Below are 23,943 nucleotides of genomic sequence, written 5' to 3' on the forward strand. Positions count from 1 at the left end.
TACTGTAATCACCTTCATCACCGTAACATTTGAACACACAATACAATTACATAAGTCACTTTCCGTTAAATACATAAGTTAGATTCAATAATTGACATACTGTATCACAAAGTTAGCAATCTTGTGGTTTCTAATTTCAGTCATATTTCAGCTGTAGGTGAAGTTTTTATACTTCATAACTTTAGCAAAGGAAATGTTCCTCTTTTCAAGGAAGGCACGTCTCCTGACGTTCATGAGAAATATGTGGTTTTCTGTACAAATCATCTTGAGTGTGATCAAACAGGTCAAGGACAGTAGAAAAAAAGTTACAAATCAAATCAAATAAAAACACAAATATAAAAATAAGAAATCATTCTACAGTAAGTTGCATATTGACATCATAAAAATCATTAAATAAAAACATTTTCCAGTGTTTTATTGCTTGGACTTTGGTCTTGTATCTCCTGAAGTTAAGATAAACTCAAAAATGTTGATATTTTCTTTTGCAAATCAACGCCTCAGTGTCAGTGCTGTGCAGTATTTGATTGTATCTCATTACACAGTTTAATAGTAATAATAGTTTATCCTTCTGACCAAATACTATTGACAGCTGGAGCAAAACAAGATGACAATACAGTAGGTCCACAAGTTTAAAAAACAAGTTCAACATATATAAAACTCAAAACACCCTGACTTCTACAGGTGAAACACATACATTTAGCTTCCAAGGACTTTATTCCAATAAAAAGGGGGCAGTGTGGATTTCATTAATTTAAAGCATAGTTTATGCATCTTTGAGGTCATTTGCATTATTTCTTCCATTGTCTTGATTTTATTTGTATCTATTAGAATAGAAACACCCATACTTTATTTATAACAACATAAATTGACACAAGTATGATTGTAAGTTTCCTTAAACTTTCAATATGACTGAAAAAAATACAAATATTTCATAGTTTATTTCAGAGAAACTTTCCCTCCAGCTTCCACTTTTCAGATTCAAGACTCTTTAAATGCCATGTGAAATAAACATTAAGGAGCAATTTTAGAAAAAAAAAAATTGGTTAAAAAATAAACATAAATTAGTAAAAGTTTAGGAAAATCGTGCTTAATCTTGCCGCTTGTTGGTGAGTTTTTTTGTTAAAAAAACAACGTGTCTTAACTTCACTTACAACTAAAAAGTTAATTGTAAAAAAAAATAATTATCTGTTTGTCTTTAGCCTTTTGCCTCCAAAACATACATGCAACATACAAATCTCTTGTATGCGGATTTGGAAGAACTGTCCTAGTAGATGCAAAAATTATAATAATAATCTCTCTGATATTGTCTGTTTCTGTTAGAACTCACTTGTAGTTTATTTACCTGGGTTTAAAAGCTTAAAATACCAAAAATATCATATTCTTGAAAATAATCACCCCAGATATTTGCATATCCCATGAGGCAATGTATGATGATGTCCTGCAATAATCACTATAACTTCAACCTGTCGCTTAGACGTGCTGGTAAATTTAAAGTCTATTTTAAACTACATTTGGTATAATAAATAAAACCACTTGGTTAGAATCAATAACATATCATTAAATACAAAAACAATGCTGCCAATGAGAGGAGGAGCGTGGAAAAAAATGTATTTTTCAAGTTTCAGTCTGTCTGAAATGTCTAAACCACGTAGTGTTGTTATTCATGCACTCGGCCAGTCAATCAAATACTGTCCTGGCATGGTGAGACTTCATAAGTAATGCAAATAAGCACAATGGATTAAAGATAAATACACAAGTAGGTGAGAAGAATTGATTTGTTTGTCAGGGCTCCAAAGAAGGCTGTTTGGTAAAGTAAAGGAGCATGACAGGAAGTGATGTCATCATGCCTACCAGTTGATTTGGCTTCACAGCTTTACGGTCGGTTGGGATGGTTTCGCTGATGTCTGGCAGGCATTTTCTCCTGGTCCACAGTTTGGTCCACAGGTCACTGTGAAGCTCAAAGCCAGTGGAGACGGTGAAGACATTTTGAATGAAGGATTGGCAGCTTCTGTCCACGCAGGTTCAACAACAGTTCGTTTGGTCATTTAAAAAGTCAGAATTTGGTCTCAGAGGTTCGTCTCGTCCCAGGTCGGGTCGTCCATGCTCTTCAGGACTCTCCTGACGACCCGCTCCAGCTCCTTCCTCGCTCGCTGCTCCTCCTCCAGGGTCCTCTTCATCCTCTTGTTGTCCTAGATGGAGAAACATGAGGAGAAAGAGGAGAGCAGGATGAACCGATAAGAGATAGAGTTTCTACAGGATCGGCCAAGTTAGATTTAAGACATTTTTGATGCATTTTTTTGCCCTTATTCAATAGAACAGATCTCTGGTAGAGATAGAGAGTGAAAGGGTGAGACAGAAAGAAAGACATGCAGGAAAGAGCTCCCAGCTGACTTTTTTAATACCATGTGAAATTAAATTTAGGAGCAATTAAATGAACTGGCTTCAGAGTAAAAAAAGGTGTGCACATGGAACAGACCCAACACACACAACTGTAAACTACATAATAAGTTGCTCTGCTTTCATCTATAATTTTAACATCAACTGAATGCTTTAAATATTAACTGAATGCTATCAGTATATTTTATAATGTTCATTTTTATTTGAACATGGAAAAAAGTTTGTTGTTTGTGTTTGCTGGCGAGTTTTCCTTAAAAAAAAAGATCTATACAGGTAGCTTTTTTATTTCAGCTTGTTTACAACAACACACTTTCAGTCAAAGGTTGAATGTTTGGACCAGGAGTTGATTGTTAATGTCATCATATTTCTGCACATTTAGGTTCTGTTTGTTTAAAATGTGTTTTGTTAAATTGCCTGTGTTAAAGTGCTGCAGGTGGTGCTATTAGCAGAAATTCTATTACTAGAACAACAATAATAATTTCATTTTCTTAACCATCAGAGGATGCATTTCCTCTGGCATCCCTTCAATACTTCTACAGGTCCTTGCATCCAAATAAAAGCCCTATAAAGTTGGATATTTGAACAGATGTGCAGGTTAGTAATACATTAAAAAATAATAATACTGCAGACTCACCTGTTTGAGTCCCTGGACCTCATCTTTCAGACTGTACACAGTGTCCACCAGACTCCTGCAGGAACAACACAACTTTACCTCAACACACTCTCACTGCAGCCTGATACAGACACACATCATCATTTCTCTTATTCACAATGTGGCTTGTTTGAATATGCTATTTATTTAGTTTAGATCATATTAAGTTTTCTTTTGATATTTGGATAGTTTCCACTTACTGTCCACTTACTTACTTACCATTTTCTATTTTTCGTATTAGTACCTCACATTTTTATGCTACATTCATCGCTCCTCTCTTACCTCTCCTCCACCACAGTTTGTCCGTTGCTCCTGGTCTCCTCCACTATGATCTTTTCCTCCTCTGGGAACAACATGTGTACATCCTTCCTGCTGGAACCTGATTAAACAGGGAAAACAAGGTGAATTATTAAGTCATACACACAACATACACCTCTAAACAAACAGCCATTAATTATGCTGCACTAGGGGATATATGTTTACCTAACCTACTCATGGGGATGCACACAGATTCACACACAAATACTGTACACACACACAGCAGGTGAAGGGTTTGGGAAGATATACATACATATATTTATATCTATAGATATGCATCTATCCCTACTTACAAGCTAGCTGTTTTGCTAGCATGTCAGTGGTTTGCAACACCGATATCTTACGAGAAAACGAGGCAGTCCTGTAACTATGGGCGGTCCAGAGACTGTCATAATCCGAGTCCTCTGATTGGTCAGAACAAGGCAGGTTGCCGGGAAAACCAGCAACGGTGAGGCTGGTGTCAGCGAGCACATGGTTGTGCATGAGGTCAGTCCCTTGCCAGGCTGTACCATAAAGTAACCAGCAATAGACGGGTTCCAACAAACCAAATTAAATGTTGGAGGGATGAGGGGAGGAGTGTAAATAAACCATATCGGATAAAGGATGAGGGTTTGTATGCAAAAAACATAAATAGGAGTTTTGAACCAAATGCAACCAGAAATAAAAGCAAAATGGTTTGTGTGGGAAGAACAATGTAACATTTAAGAAAAACAAGATTAAGACGCCATTCACAATAAAGGGAGGGTGATGAAACCAAACAGAAGAAATGGGAAAAAAACAGAGTGTGGAGGATGAGGAAAGCAGAGGAGTGCACATAAAAAGAGAGGAGAGAGAAAAACATTGTTAGAGCTGAAAGAAGAGAACAAACAGTAGTTAGCAATAAGACAGCGAGCAGTGTGTTAGCACACAGATGTGTGCGCGCGTATGTTTTTGTACTCACTGGAGTTGAGCGTCTGTCGTGTCTTGGCGCTGGTGCAGTAGGCCTCAATCACTTTGAGGATCTGAGCGTCCTCCTCTAGAGCTGCTGTACCTGAGAGACAAAGACAAAGTCTCCCTCAATACTGCAAACAGGACATTTATCTACACACCCAACTATAACTATAACTTCAACTCAGCAGTGAGGAATCAACTATGAAGTTTGCCCGAAGATGAACTTCACCATTGTAGTGAAAGTGAAGTTTATAGAGTGTTCTTGAAACATGGGTTTTATTGTGGACACATGCTGTTTTATTTGTTTATTTTTATGAATTAACAAGTCAATTTGAGAACTTAAAGAGGTCATGGGACCATTTTTTCCTGCTGTCGTGATCTGGTTTTACTGCTAAAATTGCTGTATATTTATTTGTGTTGGTTGTTCTAAACATGTGAATTCATCAAGAGTTATTTTATAACTCAATGTCATAATACTCTTTGTTTGTGTATAATTAAATAAATAAAAGCCTTATTTAAAATAATAACAATAATAATGCATTCACTGAAAGTAGTTTTGAGTTGGAACTAAAACTGGACCACTACTGTGAAGTTTAAAGCAAACCATACACGTTTCATTTAAGTTTATTATGACCATTAATCAAATAATATGTGACTGGCTTATTATCGCTAATGAACTAGCCTACTGTTTTAAATGTCATTGCAGCAATTTTTTGCAACTTTTGGTACTTAATAGAACACATATTAAACAAAGGTCTGACATCTTGACTCAACATTCGCCACTTATCACTTGAATTGTGTTGCACCAAGACATTTAAAGAACATCTCCATATTTCAGTGTGTGAGTTGCAGCCTTACTTTTTCTGACAGTGAAGTCTTCTTCTGAAGGTTTCCTCTCAGGCTTCCTCTTAGGAAGTAGTTTCTTCATGTTTTTGGGACTCTTACTCATATCCTGCAAACACAAACAGAGAATATGTTAAGTGTGAATGTAGCTCTACTTATATCTAACAGGACTTGGAAAACTTTATGATAAGCAGCACCTCCTTGAAGCAGAGAGCCGCCGAGGGCCGGAGAGGAGGCGCAGGGCGAAGGCAGCTCAGGCTCCAGGGTTTAGGGGTACTTGGCGGCTCCAGGGGCCCCCACATTGGGCTTCCACTGATCCCATATGAAGAGGGATGGGGAAGGGTGTGGTAGGTGTGTCCACTGCTCCCTCCCCGAGACTCTGAGTGTCTGGTGGGAGTGGCGGGATGAGAGGGCAGCTAGGAGAAGCAGAGGAGAGGTTAAAGATAGACGCAGAGGAAGAGACAGATAGAGCATGAGGGGACTGATCCACTGACTTACTGTGTGACAGACGGACAGATGCTTGTGTGACAGGGTGTGGGCGGCCGGAGTGTGTGTGTGTTGGGTGAGGAGATCCAGCCAGTCTTGCAGCTCATGCTGATTGTTGCAAGCCACCTGCATCCGGTCACACTGGCCCCCTGAACAACAGCAACACACACAAAAGCAAATGTTTAAATGTACAGACAAACAACAAAGTTTTTCTACTATTAAACACCATTCTGACTTTGTGTCTAAAGTCATGGTGCCTTTTTACAGTATTTAGGGATTTTTCTTACTTCAGTAATACTGTTGCTTTTTAAAGACACTCTATTCTATTCCATTCTATTCTATTCCATTCCATTCCATTCCATTCCATTCTATTCTATTCTATTCTATTCCATTCTATTCCATTCCATTCTATTCCATTCCATTCCATTCTATTCTATTCCATTCCATTCCATTCCTTTACATTATAAAGGACTGCAAATGTAAGCACAGTCATTTGGAAACTGCTCTTAGGAACAAATTACACTTGTTAACTTTCAGGTATCCGGTGTAAAGACACTAAAGTCTACCCTACCACCAAATTCGCACATAACACAAAGAAACCAGCAATTCTCATGTTCTTCAAGGTAAAATTGCAGGTTTTGTCAAGGGATTCTGGTAGCTTTGAATAGAGCTCAGTTTCAGTTTCTGCCTGTGTCTGTAAGTAAAGCAGTGAAAATATTCTAGATATAGCTTGAACACTTGAACTTATATTGATTTTGTTTAAATTGCTGACCAGATATTTCAAAAGCATTCCTCAGGTTTTCTCCGTCTTCTATTCTGGAGATGAGCATTCCTGTTAGTGGCATCTTTCCCTACAGAGACACAGAAACACACTTTGTTTGATTATGATGGTATTTAAACATTATGTCAGTTTCTTTAATGCACTGTAAACCTACCTGGTAGATGAATCCACTCATCCTCAGGCTGGCAGAGAGAACGAGCAGAGTGTGAGGGAAGAGGACGAGGTAGCGTTCATTTGACTCCTGAAAAACAGAAAGAGACACTCAGGACACGTTCAAATGACTGACACCTGTTCAGGTCAATAGTTCTGAGGTTTACCTGACAGTTCTGTGTGTGGACCGTGCAGTGCGACATGTGGAGGACAGGGCCAAGGGTTCTGATGTCATCGCCCTCCCAGTTTCTGATTGGCTCTGTTAAAATCTGCAACTCCAGGTCCTTCTTCTTCCTCACCTCCGTGCAATGAGCCTAAACGCACACACAGACGTACTTTTGACTCTGAGACATTTGGAGTCTTAATCCCAGGTTTTAGGGACACCTCCCCCTTCAGTTAAATGTGAAAACACCTTGACAAACACATTTTTGAGTCGAGGGGGACTTAAAGGGAGCTTTAAGTGTTAATTAAGACACAAATTGGACACATCTATTTGCCTTTGAGACTCAACTCATAAGCTTGACTAAGATCCATCCAACTAATATACTATAAATAATGTCTATGTGTGTTTTTCATCTTACTGCAAAGCTTTTAAAGTCCATCATTGCAGCAATGAGATCCGCTCTGTCAGGATGCTGGTCCTAGGATAAAGACAAAGAAAAAGACTAATTTAAAAGAATGTTTTTTTCAATATCACACATGGAGATAAGCATCCTGTTGGTTTGTTGGTTTATTTGGTTTCAGGCTAACCTCCATGTGTCGGTCCAGTTCTTTCAGCAGCGTCGGGTATCTCTCCAGCCTGGTGAAGGGTTTACTCAGACTGGTGGTCAGAGTCAGGATCCCAGGAGTGGACGCCCCCTTTGACTCCATGTACTCCCCCAGTTCCTCACTGTGGTGCAGACAAACACACAGAATACATTCACATACTTTATAAAAGAGCACGCATGTGCCTTCAAACCATTCAAACACAGTCTGACTACCTGTGTTGAGTGAGCACATTGACAGCAGACGGGTGGTTGGAGCAGTAAGCCACATAGATGATCCTGATCTGGGGCATCAGATTCAAGAAGAACCCTCCGATCCTCTGCTGGTTCTCTGGGAGTCTACACACACAAATGACATGTTAGACTGGATAAGAACTGCCAATGTTGGCAATTAACCACACATAATTATAATTATGGAACATCAGCCAATCCTAAATGATTAAAAATGTATATAGTCAATGTTAAACTCATACATTTGTAAGAATTTGCCTGCTGTATCTCTCTGTACTGCATCTTTATGGGGCTTGCTGTTACTTTATTCTACCACTAGATGTCACTGTAGCTCTACAGTTTTTCTGCACCATACAGGATGTTAGCCTGAACAACCCATCTGGGCTCTGTGCAGGTTTCTGAAAATTAAAGGCTCTATAATAGAGTTTATTCACACCTGGAAGTAAAAAAAACCCCCAATAACATTAACTCCTGAACACACTGTTACACTGTAATAAAAGTAAAACTGTATTCAGTAAATTTACAACTCAAGCTGCAACCAGTTGTTTTCATTATTGATTTAGCTTCAACTTATTTTCTAGACTTACCAATAAGTTATGTGGTCTCTAACCTGTCAGAAAAATCAACTGAAAAATCTTGTTTTTTTCTTGAAAACATTTCTTATTAACAATTTTCTTTCCCTTGCTGTGTTGGGGGAAAAAAGCTGAAAATATTGGCAGGAAACCAAGAAATAATCTCAGATTTATTGCTTTGTTTAACTAAAAACCCATTGATGGAAAATTTGGTGTCACAAGACAAATACAAGTTGCAAATGCACACATTTTAAAAGCTAAAAACAGACATTCAATTAATTAATACATTCATTAAAGTCAATTAATTTAATGTAATCAATAAACTTGTTATTGCTGTATTATAGCTGCTGCTTCCATAACTGCTTTTGGCAACTTTTAGCGTTGCTATTAATACTGTACGACTTATCACTTAAAAATTACAACAATGCATGATAAAAAAGCCTTTTTAGGTAGTTATTGACATGAAAAGACTAGTTCATCATCACACTACATGTCAGTAGCATCTCCAGCAGACAGAGGGTTAACAGATTGGTGCACTGACTTTGTGTGCTCCTCCAAGGACTGAACCAACATCTGCTGGAAGGTTGAGATCTCCTCCAGATTTCCCTGAATGTGACTGATGTCAATGCTGTTGAGTCTGCACAAACAGGAGGAGAGGAGAGGAGAGGTAACATTATTATATGTTCCACCACCTCTAAAAGCTGTTGAATAAAACAATAAAAAGTGTATAAATAACTGTACTTGTCTGTGGGGTGAAGGGAGCGCAGGTATGTGCCCAGGAGACTCTGCAGCTCTCTCGAATATTCATTCTCTGCTTCCAGGATGTTTTGCAGGACCTGACAGAGACCATATTTAAATTAATTACAGTGAGTGATATAAAGTATAAGTAATGAAAAAGAATATGAGAGCAGTTTTATAACATTTCGCTGCGCTGCATTTGGGCAGTCAGCTTTTTCTGTAGACGCCACAAATCAGTGGAGCACCCTGTCTGAGCAGAGCTGCAGCTCTCTCAAAGACAACTTTAAAAGTCTCTTTAAAGATTCTCAACTCTGGACTCACAACCTCGAATTGTATCTCACGTTTTCCAGCATTGCCGAGTCCAAAATCCAAATTAATTTAAAAATATAGATGCAATTATTTCCAAAATTCTGCAAGTGATATTCTACTTCAATCCATATTTGTTGGCTATTAGCTTTTATAAAACAACATTTTCACATTTGCAGTCAAAAAAATGTTTGCTCTTGTTTTTGCACTACACAAAAGGGAAGCATGAACCTGCAGTAATTAGGTGGGCGAGCAGCAATACAACAGCACCATAAAGCACATTATGGAACAGTGATGGAATGTACATTTACTCAATTACTGTACTTACGTAAAATGTTAAGATACTAGGTAAAAACTAGGTACAATTCTTTACTTGAGTATTTCCATTTTATGTAACTTTATACTTCTACTTCACTACATTTTGAGGCAAATATTGTACTTTTTTTCCACTACATTTAGCTGATAGCTAGTTCCTCTTCAGGTGGAGATTTAACATGAAACATGATTTATTTTGTTTTAATTAAACCTCATAACAGTATATTAACTAGTTAAAACAAGCTCTATATTTACAAAATCCAAACACTGCTTACATAAATGCATGAATACAAATAATCTATTAATATATTTGGAACATATAAAACAATCTGAGTGGGTCCATTCTGCATAAGATGTACTTTTATTTTTGATACTTTAGGTACATTTTGGTGCTGATACTTTTGTACTTTACTTCTGTAAGGTTTGAATGCAGGACTTTTACTTGTAATGGAGTAAAAAGAAGATAATATTACTCCTGAAATCAATTGAGTCACTTGATGCAAAGCTTCTTTCAGAAACCTTAGAAGAAGCTTTGAGTGTAAAAAGAAAAAAAATCACATTTGGTGCAACCCTAGAATATATTAATATCAGTAAGCGCTTCTTGGAAGTTAAAAATGGGTTAATAGACTCTTCTTTTGGAGCTTTCTATAAAAATGTCTTTAATATCAGCTTCCGCATTGTCCTCGATTTATGTCAGACCACTATCTAAAATGACTGTGAGCTGTTCGCTTTAATGCAGGAGATATATCGTAATAAGCAAATGGAGAGAGATATCAGACCCTCTGGGAGCTGTAACAGCGGCTCCAGTAGCTTTCCACTGGCTAATTGACTAATCTCACCACAACACCACAACCTCTCAGAATGAGGGCTCTGTAAATGAAATGTTGCATTTTAACCACACGTTGCTGTGTCTCCCCTCAGGTCTGCAGGTAGTAAAATTAACTCAAATTATTTATCTGGAATACATTTTTATGGTTCATTATATTTTTTTAATTTCAAGCTTGAAACACAAGCCTGGCCTTGAAGAAAGAAACAAAAAGAACACAAAGGAAATAGCCTAAAGTCTGAATCTTCGACTTATACAAGCTTCTGTTCTGTCCATTAGCAGAAAGACAAAAAAAAATTGTTTTGCATTTCTGTCTGGGAACAGCTTTGACTTCAGGCAGTGTCTGTAAGTGACTGAGATATACAGATAGAGAGAGAGACCCCAACCAGGGATGGACAGTCTGGAGAGATTGTGGCAGCTTGTTGCATTATTAAAACACACACACACACATAGACACACACCGGCAGAATCCAACCCTGCGGCAAGGCTGCCCCAGAAACCACTGGGGTGGAAGAAATAACCTACATTTCATCTGCTGCACTCTAACACACACACACGCTCACACAGGGGTGCCACGCGGGGTCCACACACGATCACATGTGCTGTATAGACACACATACACAGCAACACAATCATTAATTGGCTGTGCGGATGAGAAATCATTGATTGCACAAAAGCAGACTTAACTGTTTATTCAGTTCACTCCATCGGTCTAAACCAGGAGAGACAGAACATTTTATTTTTTGGAGCAAAAGATAACATTACCCAGAAATCTGACGTGTATCCTGAACTGAACTAATTCAAATTAAAATCGTAAAAATAGTCCTAACCCGAAGCTATTCTGGTTTAAATGGGAGATTTTCCTCCTCTTTACATGATTGAACATTTGGTCATCGTGAGAGAAAAAAGACAGTTTTAACTCAGGCAGACACACAGAGTGATAGAGATTTAATTATGCTTACCACGTTGTAGTAGGTCTTACTGATGATGGTGGTGTCGAAACCTTTGGGGGGGCTTTTCAGGGTCCCAGACTTTGACTTGTCTGACGTCTTGTCTGCCAAATGAGAAAAAAAGAATTTCAAAGACCAGATGGACACAAAAACAAGATGCAAGCAAGTTACATCAAGTTGCACTTTAATTAAAAGTGTGCATTTTATTTTAAATACAGGAAAATCAAATACTAAACAGGACGCGTGTCAACCTTAACTACAGTAAGTCATGGTGAACCGTAGCTGAGCCCAATATTTTGGTTTGTGTTCTCCACAAATTAGACCCCCCAGAACTATCCATGAGCCTCAGATTTCCTTTCTAATACCCTTATTAATATTGAACAACCACTTTGCTGTGACATATAAAACAGAATTTCTTAATGTGAAAATTGATGCATTAACAAGTCAATTTTAAACATGTTAAACGTCATTTTTTGCACATTATAATGTCAATTTCTATTTCATATAGTCAAGTTAAGGGGAATGTCACCCATTGCACCTTCATTTCTGTATTTTGTTTTAAAGTGTAAGTTTTGCTCCTCATTGTAAGTTACTGTTATTGCATGTTTTTGTTTTGTGTAGATTTAAAAAAGAAAATGTATAAAAGTACTGGGTATGTCAGTTAAATCAGCGGCAACCAGCATAGGTAATGATAAAGTGGAGCCTCTAAAACTCAAACTTTAAAATTAGAAAATACAAAAAAAAAAAACGTTCTGCTCACCTTGTGTAATTTCAGATTAAACCATATCAAAGCTCTTTAAGGTTAGTTCACTGGCATGAAAACTGAATACACCAACATATATGTTAGTTTAAATACTGTAGGTCTGAAAAAAAGACAATGGGTACATTCAACAGCAAAATGACTACATTAACTTCATTGTGGTGTGTCTTATGAGAACAACTCTCATGGTGAAACTGTCATCTGCATTCAGTAAAGTTAAACATCTCTTTTATGAGCATTTCCTGACTCCAGGGCAACATTGAGGCCGTATATCCTACTAAATGTGAGACAACCAATGATTGAATGCTTTCATTTACTTCACAATGTCTTTTCACTGACCTGGTTATTGTTTTTCAGCATTGTTTGACCTATAATAGTGCATGCTGTCATATCCTTCAGTTCACTATTGTCCTCTGCAGACATTGCAATGTAAAGCCAGAAGCTTTTTCTGGATAATGGGTAATTTAATGTACTTTTTAGACTTATCTGACTCATTAAAGAGAAAGTAAAGTGGAATCTGGATGCTACGAAAGATACAAAGAGGTTTTTTTCTGCTTTTTTCTTGCTGTGTAACCTTTTTTGCTTCTCATGTGTCAGTCTCAATAAAAGTGATTTATGTCAGTAAACCAGGCACGTGCACCCTTCAAGTCACAACGGTTTACTTGACAAACAATCACAGAAAGCCTCCTATCTCCCATATCGAACGACTCCCACAGGCCATATGAATTTAATGCCATTCCTCGCTGCACTGTTACCATCGTCCCTGTTTTCTGCTGAAAGATTCAAGTCAGGAAGCTCTTTTCTATACAGCAACTCAGGAACTTCCTGTCTTTGTGTGCTTGTGGAGCTTCCTTCCTCCGTTCCTGCCTTCCCTCCTCAGAAAGCAACAAGCACAGTCAAACCCCAAGGATATGGCTTAAGAGAAACTCAAGAAACACCCTGGAAATAGTGCTCTACGTTAAGTCTTTACACCAAGTTAAAAAAACGCAATTCCCCAAAAAACATCAGGTTTGTGAATAAATCAAAATAAGTTTAAAATATATTTAAATTCTTGCTGATTCAGATGTTTAACAAACCCACAAAATAGCTGAAATGCCTGCATTTTCTCTCAGTATATCCACTCACTGCTTAATATAAACTCTCCGGATGAATTGCCTTCAAACATTAAATTATTAAAATGCTTAATCCCTCATTTCTATGCAGGATTACATTTATGTTTTAGGAGTTACACCAGTGAGGACTTTCTGATCTTATGAAGTAAAATCAAAGCTACACACAAGTCAGCACTCAGTTCCAGTACGGTTCAAGGTTAAATAACTGCAATTTAGATTAAAATTTTCAAATATATTATTAAGAATTCTTATGCAGTCTTGATGACAGCACATGCAAAATGTATTATGAACAAGCTGTTGTATGCTGAAGAAGATTGCAGACAGAGTTGTGAACTTACATTATCTAAAATGTTTCGGAATATTTTCAAACCAGAGAAATTTGTAATTAAAATCATGTTACACTCCTTTTCATTGAGTTGCCTGTTATTGGCATCATATCCTCTTTCTGCATGCATTGTCTTCCAGAAGTTGTCTACAACACACTTTAAGATCTCAGTCATTATTAAATAAAAACGTTAACGAGATGAAGGATTTTATTATGTCACTGTCTCGTCTGTCCTGTGCATTGAAAAAAAACTGATTTTTATTCACTGTTTTAATCACAAGTCCATTTGTTTTGGAGAGGAGATGTCTGCAGATAATTTGTCTTCCAGTAAAAACCTCCTGAACACTGACATCTGAAGGAATCCTAACCAGGAGAAGCTGTCGACAAGATGACAACTCCCATCATCCCACGCTACGGAACATTTTCACCAAACTCCGTCTTTTGTTGCTGTTTTGCTAGAGCGACCCCCTCTATGCATATTGTGCATTTCAGTTACTCCCCCACTTCCCTGAAAAATGATGTAGGAGCAATAAGAGCTGCACCCACCGCCTCCTTTCAGCTCCCGCACGTAGTTACTGGGGAACCACCCAGAGTTGCCGTTTATGGAGCCTTCCCACCAGCCCCCCTCCTCCTGCCGGCTCACGCTGATGATGTCGCCCTTGGAGAAAGAGAGTTCGTCCTCATTGGTCTTCTGGAAAGCAAAGCGCGCCTTGAACAGCACGTGGCCACTCCCGCTGCCCTCTGACATGTCCTGAGGAAGAGAACAAGGAGCACAGAGCGGACTGAGTGCATGTACAATGTGCTGCCTGTGTGCATGAACACAAGATATTCATCTGGTGGAGCTGTTCACTGAGGCAAAGACTGTACAAAAACAGAGTTTTCACAACAGACTTATATCAGTTTTGTGCATCTGGTTCCAGTCAGTGTTTGTCTACTGTCAATACTCATGAGATAGTAACTCACCAGGCTGCGGTACTGAGGCTGCAGCACTTTAGAAGAGCGATTCTGAGTGTTCAGAGAGTCAAATGACTTGATCCTCAAGTGGGAGGAGTGGGGCACACACACACTGTCTTCAGAAACGCCTAAATCTGCACACAGTGGTTCAATAAACAGTTAAAAAAGCTAAAATTTATTATAGAAGACCATCTGTACAAATATGACAACAATATCACATGTCAATATAACTCATACTTAGATAATTAGGACTACTTTTCACAATAATTTTAATAATAAGTTTGATAAAAAAAATAGATAAAGAAGGGAAAATTTAAAAGACTGTAATATGAAAAGTTAGAAAAAGAAATGGGGGGAAATTACTTACACACATGCACACAAACACAATGATCTTACCTTCAGTGGCTTTGTTGAGGGCAACTAAGGAGTTTAGGACCTTGGAGAAGTTCAACCCCTGCAGGAGGTCATTGACCTCAAAAGGCTGAAGGAAGGAAAATAGAATAAAGAATATATAAAATACATTTTTAAAGAGCAATACAGCAGAGAGGAGATGTATGAGCTGGATACATTCATAATAAATTTATAGAGCTGGATGTCAACACGGACACAGAGCGTCCTTTCTGACTTTTCCAGGCATTTATCTCACACAGAGATGTGGAGGCAAAGAGAAGAGAGAGATCTGATCTCAACAATAACAACAACAGTAAAGATAGCTTTCTAAAACAAACTGTAACTATACGGCTTACCGGTTGCAAAAATCAAATTTTTAGAAATGAGGTGGAAAAATAAGTTTTAGCTTATTTAGCTTGCAACAGTTGTCATCACAAATATGCATAATAGAAACATATGACAACCTCAAAATGAAGAAATGCTAAGTTAAGTGGGGGTTTCATCCCTGCTCCAACTGCAGTCTGGAGCAGGATTACTCAAAGTCTGAGCTTCTCCTGGTAATCTCCCCATCACACACACACACACACACACACACACACACACAGTTATAATCAAAGTACCCCTGAAGCCCCTAATCTTTTGTGTACCACACACTGACTAACTTCGACATTCCCAAGGCACAAAGGTGGAGCATTGTGAGGCGTGCAGGTCAGAGCGGAAACATCCTGATTTAAAACAAATTCAGAATAATTGAACATTTCCTAAAAACCTAAATCTACTTTACTTTATAGATTTGGTCTCTTTAATATAATAAAAACGGAACAACATGGAGTCGTTTGATCAATGTACTCTGTTTTTAAGAACCCACTGAGGCTAATTTATATACACAGGCTGATTAGTAGTCAGGGCAGTATGGACCCAACAGTTAATACACACTTCCATCTCTCCCAATGGCAGTGGGCCAAGATACATGATGAGGCTTTTGAGTCACTGCCGCAGTAGAAATGTACCACTGCTAACATTGCATTGCTGTTCCAGTACAGAAATAGAAACGATAAAAACTGAATTTTTTCCAAAAATAAAAGCACTTGCAGAAGAATCTTACACATCAGTGATGGATAAAAAAAAAGTCCATTTGATAGTGAAATATTAAATAGCACTTTATGCATTCCGGCAGAAAAAATGGTAGATTTTGCATGACATATAAGTTAATTATCATAATTAAAGCAATGACATGGCAGGCTCAGTAAGGACATCTCATCCTATACAGTATACATGAGCTGCCACTGATGTCTGAGCCAGTATAATTTTAAATAATACATATATATAATGTAGATTATTTGTTCATCTTTAGGAATAAATTACATTCTACTGCACTTAACTTTTCTCTTTCCCGTAACAAGAGTCTGTATTTATTTCCAAATTAGTAGTTTAACACTCTCAAATCATAGTTTTTAAGAAATGCATTAATATAAATACAATTTGACAAACTACAACAGTAAAGCTGCAACAATTAGAAAGCAAAAAGTAAGTACAGTTATGTTAATTTTGCAGGTTATAGTAAAAAAAAAGCTGTGAGAAGCAGCGAGCACATAACCACTGCATGCTTGTGATTGGTCAAACAGCTTACCTGCTAACAGGGATCGCTTGATTTAATGCAGCAGAGACGGTAAAGAATCAATATCCCACCCGATTAAGTTTAGTTAAAAGCAGAAGCTAAATTTATGATCTGATTAATTGTGCAGCTCTGGTTACTAAAGGAGTCAGAACTCAACCGCATTCATGCCGACCACTCAGTAATCCGGCTCTATTGGACCGGTCTGACTCGTCCTCTGCCCGTCCGATGAGTGTCTGGGAGAATTACTACGCTGATGTCAGTCAGGTTGCTGGTAATGGAGGCCTTGGCTTCCAGCAACATGGCTGACATGCTTCTAATCAACCTGATTGGAAAATCCACTGACTGCCTGACGTGTTGCATTACATCAGCGCACTCTTCTCCTGCACTATATTTCATCCTTTCTTTCCATTTCTACTTTTTGGCAGATTCAGGATTCAGTTCAAAGCCAGCCCTGTCAATATTGACTTGCAAAACCTTGTTATAGGTCTACAGGCTGGGACTTCATTGTTGCATAATCTGCTTTTTTCCCATTATGGTTACATAGCTTTTTCCACGGCTAAGATCAATAGTGTGTGTGTGTGTGTGTGTGTGTGTGTGAGTGAGAGAGAGTCTGTGGTGTCATTTTTTACCACAAGATACTCACTCACAGGCTCTCTCTACACACCAACTGTGGGGAAGGAAATAACCCGGCTTAACACACTGTTGTGCAAACAAAGAGACACAAGCACAAACCCAATCACTCTGATAACAACACAGATCTTTTACAGCCAAACACAAAATGAGTATCTTCAACTAAAAAACCTTTGACCTGAGGTTAGTGCTCTCCAACTTATCAACATTATGATCACACTAGTGAGTCAGACTCAGAGACCACGTGGCCTAACGGATAAGGCGTCTGACTTCGAATCAGAAGATTGAGGGTTCGAGTCCCTTCGTGGTTGAAGGCTCCAGCCAGCTGTGAGAAACTGTGGAGGATGCATATTTGCCAAATGGTTCTTTGTGCATTGTTTTGGGAACTGAAATATGTATGTTGCTCTGGTCTGCAGAAACATATATTATGGACAATATGAGAAATAATTCCACAAAATCTTACTCTTACTTGAACTCTAGATAGCTTGAAACAGCCCTGATTAACATTAACTTTTTGTTCAGTCTGTACCTGATTCTGTGACAATGTCTGTTGTGTCACTGTTTAAAAAACCTTCAATAGCAGATCAATTCGCTCAGATGGTTACAGCGTGGCGCTAACCTGGAAGCTAATAAACCTAACAGAGCCTAATAAAGGTTAGAGCTCTGCTATTTAGAAAAACATGCAATGATCAAATTGTGAAAATGATGCATTATATGACCACGTGGCCTAATGGACAAGGCGTCAGACTTCAGATCAGAAGATTGAGAGTTCAAGTCACTTTGTGGTTGAAAGCTCCAGCTGGATATGAGGAATCATGGTGGAAGCAATTTGGCGCATTAAGCTAATGTTTTGGGAACTGAGATGATATAGAGTATGTTGATTTTGATGTGAGAAATAATTCCACAAACTCTTATATGGGAACGGAGCAGTTTACAATTCCCCTCCACAGAAGCTAACCTGGAACGAAGCATTTTTGCCAACAAAGATCTCACAAAATTTGACCAGGAGGTAGAGATTTCTACCGAGAACGGGCTTGAACCCATGATTTTAGATCCAAAGTCAGACACTTTATCCATTAGGCTACATTTGGCAACAAACTTCTGGATCATGCAAGGAGTGGGTCCTGCAACAACGATATAATGTTTTGGTTATTTGTGCAAAAATGTGGAAACTTTCATATGTGAACCCAGCAGTAGAGACAAACACTAACCTGTAGGGTTTTGTTCTGTCCCTGAATTATTCTGGAACGAGTTTTGTACAACAAAATATTTTCTAAAATCCTAAAAAGCAAGCTAATTAGCTCAGATGATAGCAGTTTTACAAATCAATGTGTATGCAATGCCCTTCTGCTTATAGGCAGAGCTAGTGCTCTTAAACTGAAGCTGCTTCCCCTCCACCAACACCAAACTGTGCAGAGGTCACACCTGACTGCACATCTAAAACTGGTCCACTTTTATTAGCTTTCTCCTGAAATCTTTCTTGAACAAATTCTATTTTTAAAATCCTCCTAAGCAGGCTAGTTCTCTCAGCTGGATGGAGCTTGGTGCAAACCTGGAAGGGTGCTGACACCTGACGAAGCATATTTCCAGACACATGTACCTACACACGCCCTTATGCACTCTGAGAACAATAGAGATCTTTTCTAGACAAACATACCAACAGCCAAAGATAAAGAACTGGCACATGATTTATATAAACCCCTTATGAAGTGTGACCTATGAGAAGTGTGCAGAAAAACTAAAATTTTCTAACACTGGCTTACATTAGTGTCTATTTGTCTTCTGAATAACTCATCATAGGAGGTCACATTTGTGTTTACCACTGTATGTGGTTATATATTTGAATGGCTAATTATTATTTTTTTAAATCTAATTAACTATACAGAGACGAAAGTACTTGTATTATACTTGCTAATCGTGAAGAAATATCTGAAAATGTAATTCCCGTCATGGTCATATTTATCTATAAATAATATGCTCGTGAGCACAATACCTGTTGCTCGTGACGTAAACAGGAGTAATGGCTAAACGTGACAGTATTAGAGGCTTCACTGTTAACATTAAGATACTTAGATAGGTGGTATAACAACAAACATGCTTGTGTTAATGTGTTTTCCAGGCTTCATACTGTGTAAGTGCATTAATTAATACATTATTGATGTTAACTCACCTCCACACCGAAAGCCCCGCAGCCTTTAATAAACTCGGTAATGTTCCTCTGACACTCGCTCTCGCCCCTCGGTTCCTGGAAAAACTACACACAAAAAGTGACTAAATTAGCTTCGAATACTTACACGAATTATTAATAAAGACTTAGTGAAGGTCTAAAAGGTTTTTTTCATCATGAAAACAATCTTATTCCAGGCATTGCTAGTGCACTTGCCACTTGCTGCTTACTGTATCAAGCTGGCTATAAAAATAAGCTTCACTTCCGGTTTCTGCTTTCAAAATAAGGCAGTCATTTACATATTTTCAAGCATTTTGTGTTTAAAATTGGACTAATTCTTCTCAAATATATCTTTATTGGAATTTTGTATTTTTGACAAGTTACAGAAAACGGACACAGAAATAAGACAGAGTAGAAACAACAAGCAAAAAATAACACAATAAAAAAAAACAGGGCATATTTAAAATAAATAAATAAAAAATAATAATTAAGTACACTGCTGCATCACTGACATTAGAATTTTAACACAAGTACTAAACAGAGATGTCAAAGGTGGATGGCACTCTATGAACTCCCTTGTTAGTCAAGATCAGTGTTGCATTTATCAAGGTGAGCCAGAAATGGCTGCCATATCTCTGAAAATGTATTAAGACTGTCCATCATGCCATATCGAACCTTCTCCATATGCAATAAAAATTGGACTTATTCTTCTAATAATATTTACCCTTATACTATTACAACAAATAGAAATACACCTAGTTGTTTTGCTTAGGGTATCTTTATTGTGTCAGTTATATCTGAGGTGTAATTACAGTTTTTATCTTGACTTCCGAGCCCACAAGAAAAAAGTCAGCGACAAATATATGTGCTATAACTTAAAATTATGTCTGATGCCATCACAGAAGTGGACAGGCTATGGCAGAGGTGTTCCTATAGGTAAAATGTATACTGAAGGGGATAATCCACCGCTGCTGACTGGTATTATGCTTTTATTTTGAAAGAAGCAGTTCCCTCACTGTGTGTTGAGCTGAAGCCAGTGAAGCCAATTTGATTAAGATCTACAATCTTACAGGGAAGTTGGATAAGCCAATGGAGGATATGACGTTTACAGGTTCATTGTATGGAGTGTGTGTGTGTGTGTGTGTGTGTGAGAGAGAGAGAGAGAGAGAGAGAGAGAGAGAGAGAGAGAGAGAGAGAGAGAGAGAGAGAAATTCAAATTTTAGATTCAAATTACTTTGAGCCCCAGCAGCAGTATCAAGCAATGGTAGACATAAACAGAAAAGTAGGAAGATCACTAGTACTAGAATGAACCTACATTCAATAACCTATAAGTAGTTGAATTTAAGTATTTCTATCAGAATTAATTTATTAGTAGCACAGGGGTATATTTTTCATGCATGCCACATAGGCCATACTCTCTTCCTTTTTATCTTTCTACCTAAAATAACAATAACAAATAAGCATGTCGGCTATATTTTTTATGATGAGAGCACAAAAAGGGTATAATAACTCATTATGCAAGTGGTAGTGGGTCTATAAGTAATATACACTGGACCAATCATCCAACACTTTTATAAATAGTTTATTTAATCATTATTTGTATGTATGTACATTCTTGTTTGTTGTTTATTTGCGCACTTTTTATTTAACTTATTCCTCAGTTTATTCTGTGTTTGATGCCAACAAATTCTGAATCTGATTCTGACTATTAAAACAATTTATTATTTACAAGTGGCAAAAACTTCACTTTCAATAGGTTTATGAACAGAAAAAACACTTAAACCACTGAATATTTTATTATGAAGTATGCTATTGTTATAATGAAATAATTAGGTTTATTAATTCCTATGTCTGGGGTATACTTTTCCTATTTTGCTTATGTTTATAATTGAATTTCATCCCATTGTTCTTCCATTGTCCTCTAGCCCTCCATGCACTTACTTTGTCCACCGTCCCGGGTCTGAGTCGCTCCAGCAGCCTGCACAGCACCGCTCCATCCTGCAGAGAGGTCTGGAGGAAAGCTTCTGGATCCGAGATGCTTTTCTTGGGAGACTCCAGGACCCCCAGCGTGATGAGCCACGTTACCGTCTGTTCGGCAGAATTCATCCCTGGATCTCTAATGTCCTGAAACAACAGCAGCAGCAGCAGCAGCAGCAGCACTCTCCACGGTCCGTGTTATCCTACTGGTGGTCCGTCCAGAATGAGACAGGAAGGGTCAGCCCCGCCTTGTTTCAACATTACAGTCACAGCGCACTGGTTGGATCACCGCTGTTCCAAAACACATAAAAATAGATCTGGGAATGAGAAAGGTGCTTCCTTCATTTAACAGCTGCTTTTCTCTTCCCCTCTCTCTCTCTCTCTCTGTCTCTCTCTCAGCGGATGTTGGCATCACCTTTGGTTCTGTGCACAACTGTAGCAGCACAAACAGTGAAGAGAGGCACCGTCACGCGCTGTTTCCTTTGATAGATTTCAAAATAAAATATATATGTACAGTCTAGTATCGTCGCTATTTCTCTATTTTTTATTTGTACACCATTTTTTGTTAAAATTATGACCATTTTTTGTAACTATAATTACAGTACAACATGTACTGTATGTTGTGTATGTATTTCTCTATGTAGTTACCAAATTTAAATGGTTTATATAGAATATATAACGGTTTTAATTCGTTGTTTTTGTCTTTTATATAGGGTATACAGCTTTTTTTTTTTCATTTAATTTGATTTTTTTGGTCATATTTTATTTGCATTTTGTCTTATTTTTAAAAATCTTTTTTTACTACTCATTTTTGACTCTTGGGCAATTTTACCTAATGTGGGATAAATAAAGTTGATCTTATCATGTCTTATCTTATCTTGTCTTGTCTTGTCTTGACTTGCATTGTCCTATTGTAAGACAACCTGCTTTCTATGTAATGATGCATACTATCTACAAAACTATTGTATCGTGCACCATGCATTGTGCTATGTTGTTTATGTTTATACATATCGTGTCAATCACAATGTTTTAAGTGATGTAAATCTTTCCTGTGTCTTTTTCTGAACTTTTCAAGGGGCCTAAACTAGGTAATAGTGTTCATTATCAGTGATAATTTAGAGTCATCAGAATGGATTTTGCAGAACTACTTTTATTTTGAAATGTATAAAGGGAAACAATAAGGCATCTGTATATGGACATGAGTCTATTTCCATATCCAGATATATACAAAGCTATAAAACTGACTTCTCTTTCTTGACACATACAATTGAAAACACTGCTTTTATTTAGTTTTTTTTTTAACTTCTACTTTGAAGACAAATCCATCTTACTTCCGCTTTAAGTGTTGCTGTCGTTGTTGAGTTTGACGCAGCAGCTCTCAGGACCGTCCCATTGATGACTAACAGGCTAATAAACCCACGCAGCGAAGATGGACAATGGGCATCATTTGATAAAGTCAGAGACACAAACACACCATAACATTTCAGTATTTTCTTAATGAAATGTATTTATATATTCAGCATGTTCCTCTAGAAAGATGATGGACAGATAAATTAGGTGCGCAGCGCCAAACTCCATTGAAAAATCTACGAATTTAAACATGTGGCTAATTTATTTAACACTTACCAACTGCAGTCACATTTAATCTCATGAATGCTTTTTTTTATTTTAACTTTTACAACCGCTGCGTTTTGTTTTAACATTTTTTAAAATTATTATTGTAGGAACAATCAGTTAAAACATATTATTAATTAAAACAAGCGTCGTTTTGATGATAGTTACCATGAGAAGTGGCTTATTTGTGTTCATAAAATGTCAGCAGTGAGATTAAATCGTGCCAATGCACATGTGTATTCAATGAACCATAACCTCCGTGTTAAGTCGATGTTTTCCTGTGACTGCAAGGGCATGACATTATTAATTCATTGACCGAAAACCTTTATTATAGCGAGTTAAAGTGGGCTGTGTCGCCCCCTGTCGGGTAGTCTAGGTTATAAGATTTGCTGATAGTAGAGAACTCGCAGCAAAAACATATTGGTTTTTTTTCATGCAGTGGTCAGTTTGGAGATTTCTAATATGACCTCAGGTAGACACAAAATGACCAAAGATGACACAAAAATACATGAAAAGACTGCCATGAGACATTAAACAACCAGGGAAAGAAACAAAATGACCACAAAGACACAAGAAAAGACTACAGATAGAGTGTGAACCTTATAAAAATAAGTAAATTAGTTATTACATACGAGTACTAGGGACACATTTAGAAAAAATTAATAATTACGAGAATGAAGTTGAAAATATTTAATTAATTATGAGAATAAAGTTGTAAATATTGAATTAATTACGAGAAAAAAGTGGAAAATATTTAATTTAACTGTAAACCCATAAAATATTGGAATCACGTAGAGATATTAGGAGTAGAATTTTTGCTACATGCAAAACTGAAAATACTCTTTCAATATCAGAATTTTGTTAACTATTACATACCAATATATGCATTCAAATGTTGAGTTGAGTTTAGATGCCCTAAATTCTTGATAAAAACAGGTTTAGGAGGCAGAAACAGACTGTTGATCTGCAATCTCCCAATATGCAATACTGTGGTAGAAAATGGCCTTTGAAGCCATTTCAGGGAATTTGTTTTTTCATGCTGTGTTTAGTAGAAAAATAGGTTGGGTCTTCTTGAGCGAGAAACAAGTATTCATTGTTGATAACAGGATGTCACACTCTTCGGTATTCATATGAAGA

At 37.5% G+C, this 23,943-nt stretch overlaps 1 protein-coding gene and 1 non-coding gene across 3 annotated transcripts; one reads left to right on the plus strand and one right to left on the minus strand.

Annotated features, from left to right (window-relative positions):
• Positions 1-254: 254 nt before the first annotated feature.
• arhgef7b (Rho guanine nucleotide exchange factor (GEF) 7b) lies at positions 255-21,512 on the minus strand. Of its 2 annotated transcripts, XM_059328188.1 has the most exons (22): positions 21,157-21,512; positions 19,219-19,302; positions 14,807-14,891; positions 14,420-14,544; positions 14,003-14,207; positions 11,272-11,363; positions 8,866-8,960; positions 8,666-8,761; positions 7,538-7,660; positions 7,308-7,446; positions 7,139-7,198; positions 6,725-6,871; positions 6,562-6,648; positions 6,399-6,477; positions 5,639-5,775; positions 5,338-5,556; positions 5,156-5,249; positions 4,308-4,397; positions 3,712-3,870; positions 3,332-3,428; positions 3,032-3,086; positions 255-2,189 (listed from the first exon to the last, which is right to left on the minus strand). In XM_059328188.1, exons 1-22 carry the CDS (start codon positions 21,319-21,321, stop codon positions 2,067-2,069), a joined length of 2,556 nt encoding a protein of 851 aa, XP_059184171.1. In that variant the 5' UTR covers positions 21,322-21,512; the 3' UTR covers positions 255-2,066. The 2 variants fall into 2 exon arrangements, with proteins under 2 accessions (XP_059184171.1, XP_059184172.1); XM_059328189.1 differs by lacking the exon at positions 3,712-3,870.
• trnar-ucg (transfer RNA arginine (anticodon UCG)) lies at positions 17,287-17,359 on the plus strand. Its single transcript has one exon. It is a non-coding gene; the product is annotated as a tRNA-Arg (tRNA).
• Positions 21,513-23,943: the final 2,431 nt, after the last annotated feature.

The sequence above is a fragment of the Centropristis striata genome, chromosome 24, assembly GCF_030273125.1.
Source record: "Centropristis striata isolate RG_2023a ecotype Rhode Island chromosome 24, C.striata_1.0, whole genome shotgun sequence".
In the NCBI taxonomy this organism is placed as follows: Eukaryota; Metazoa; Chordata; class Actinopteri; order Perciformes; family Serranidae; genus Centropristis; species Centropristis striata.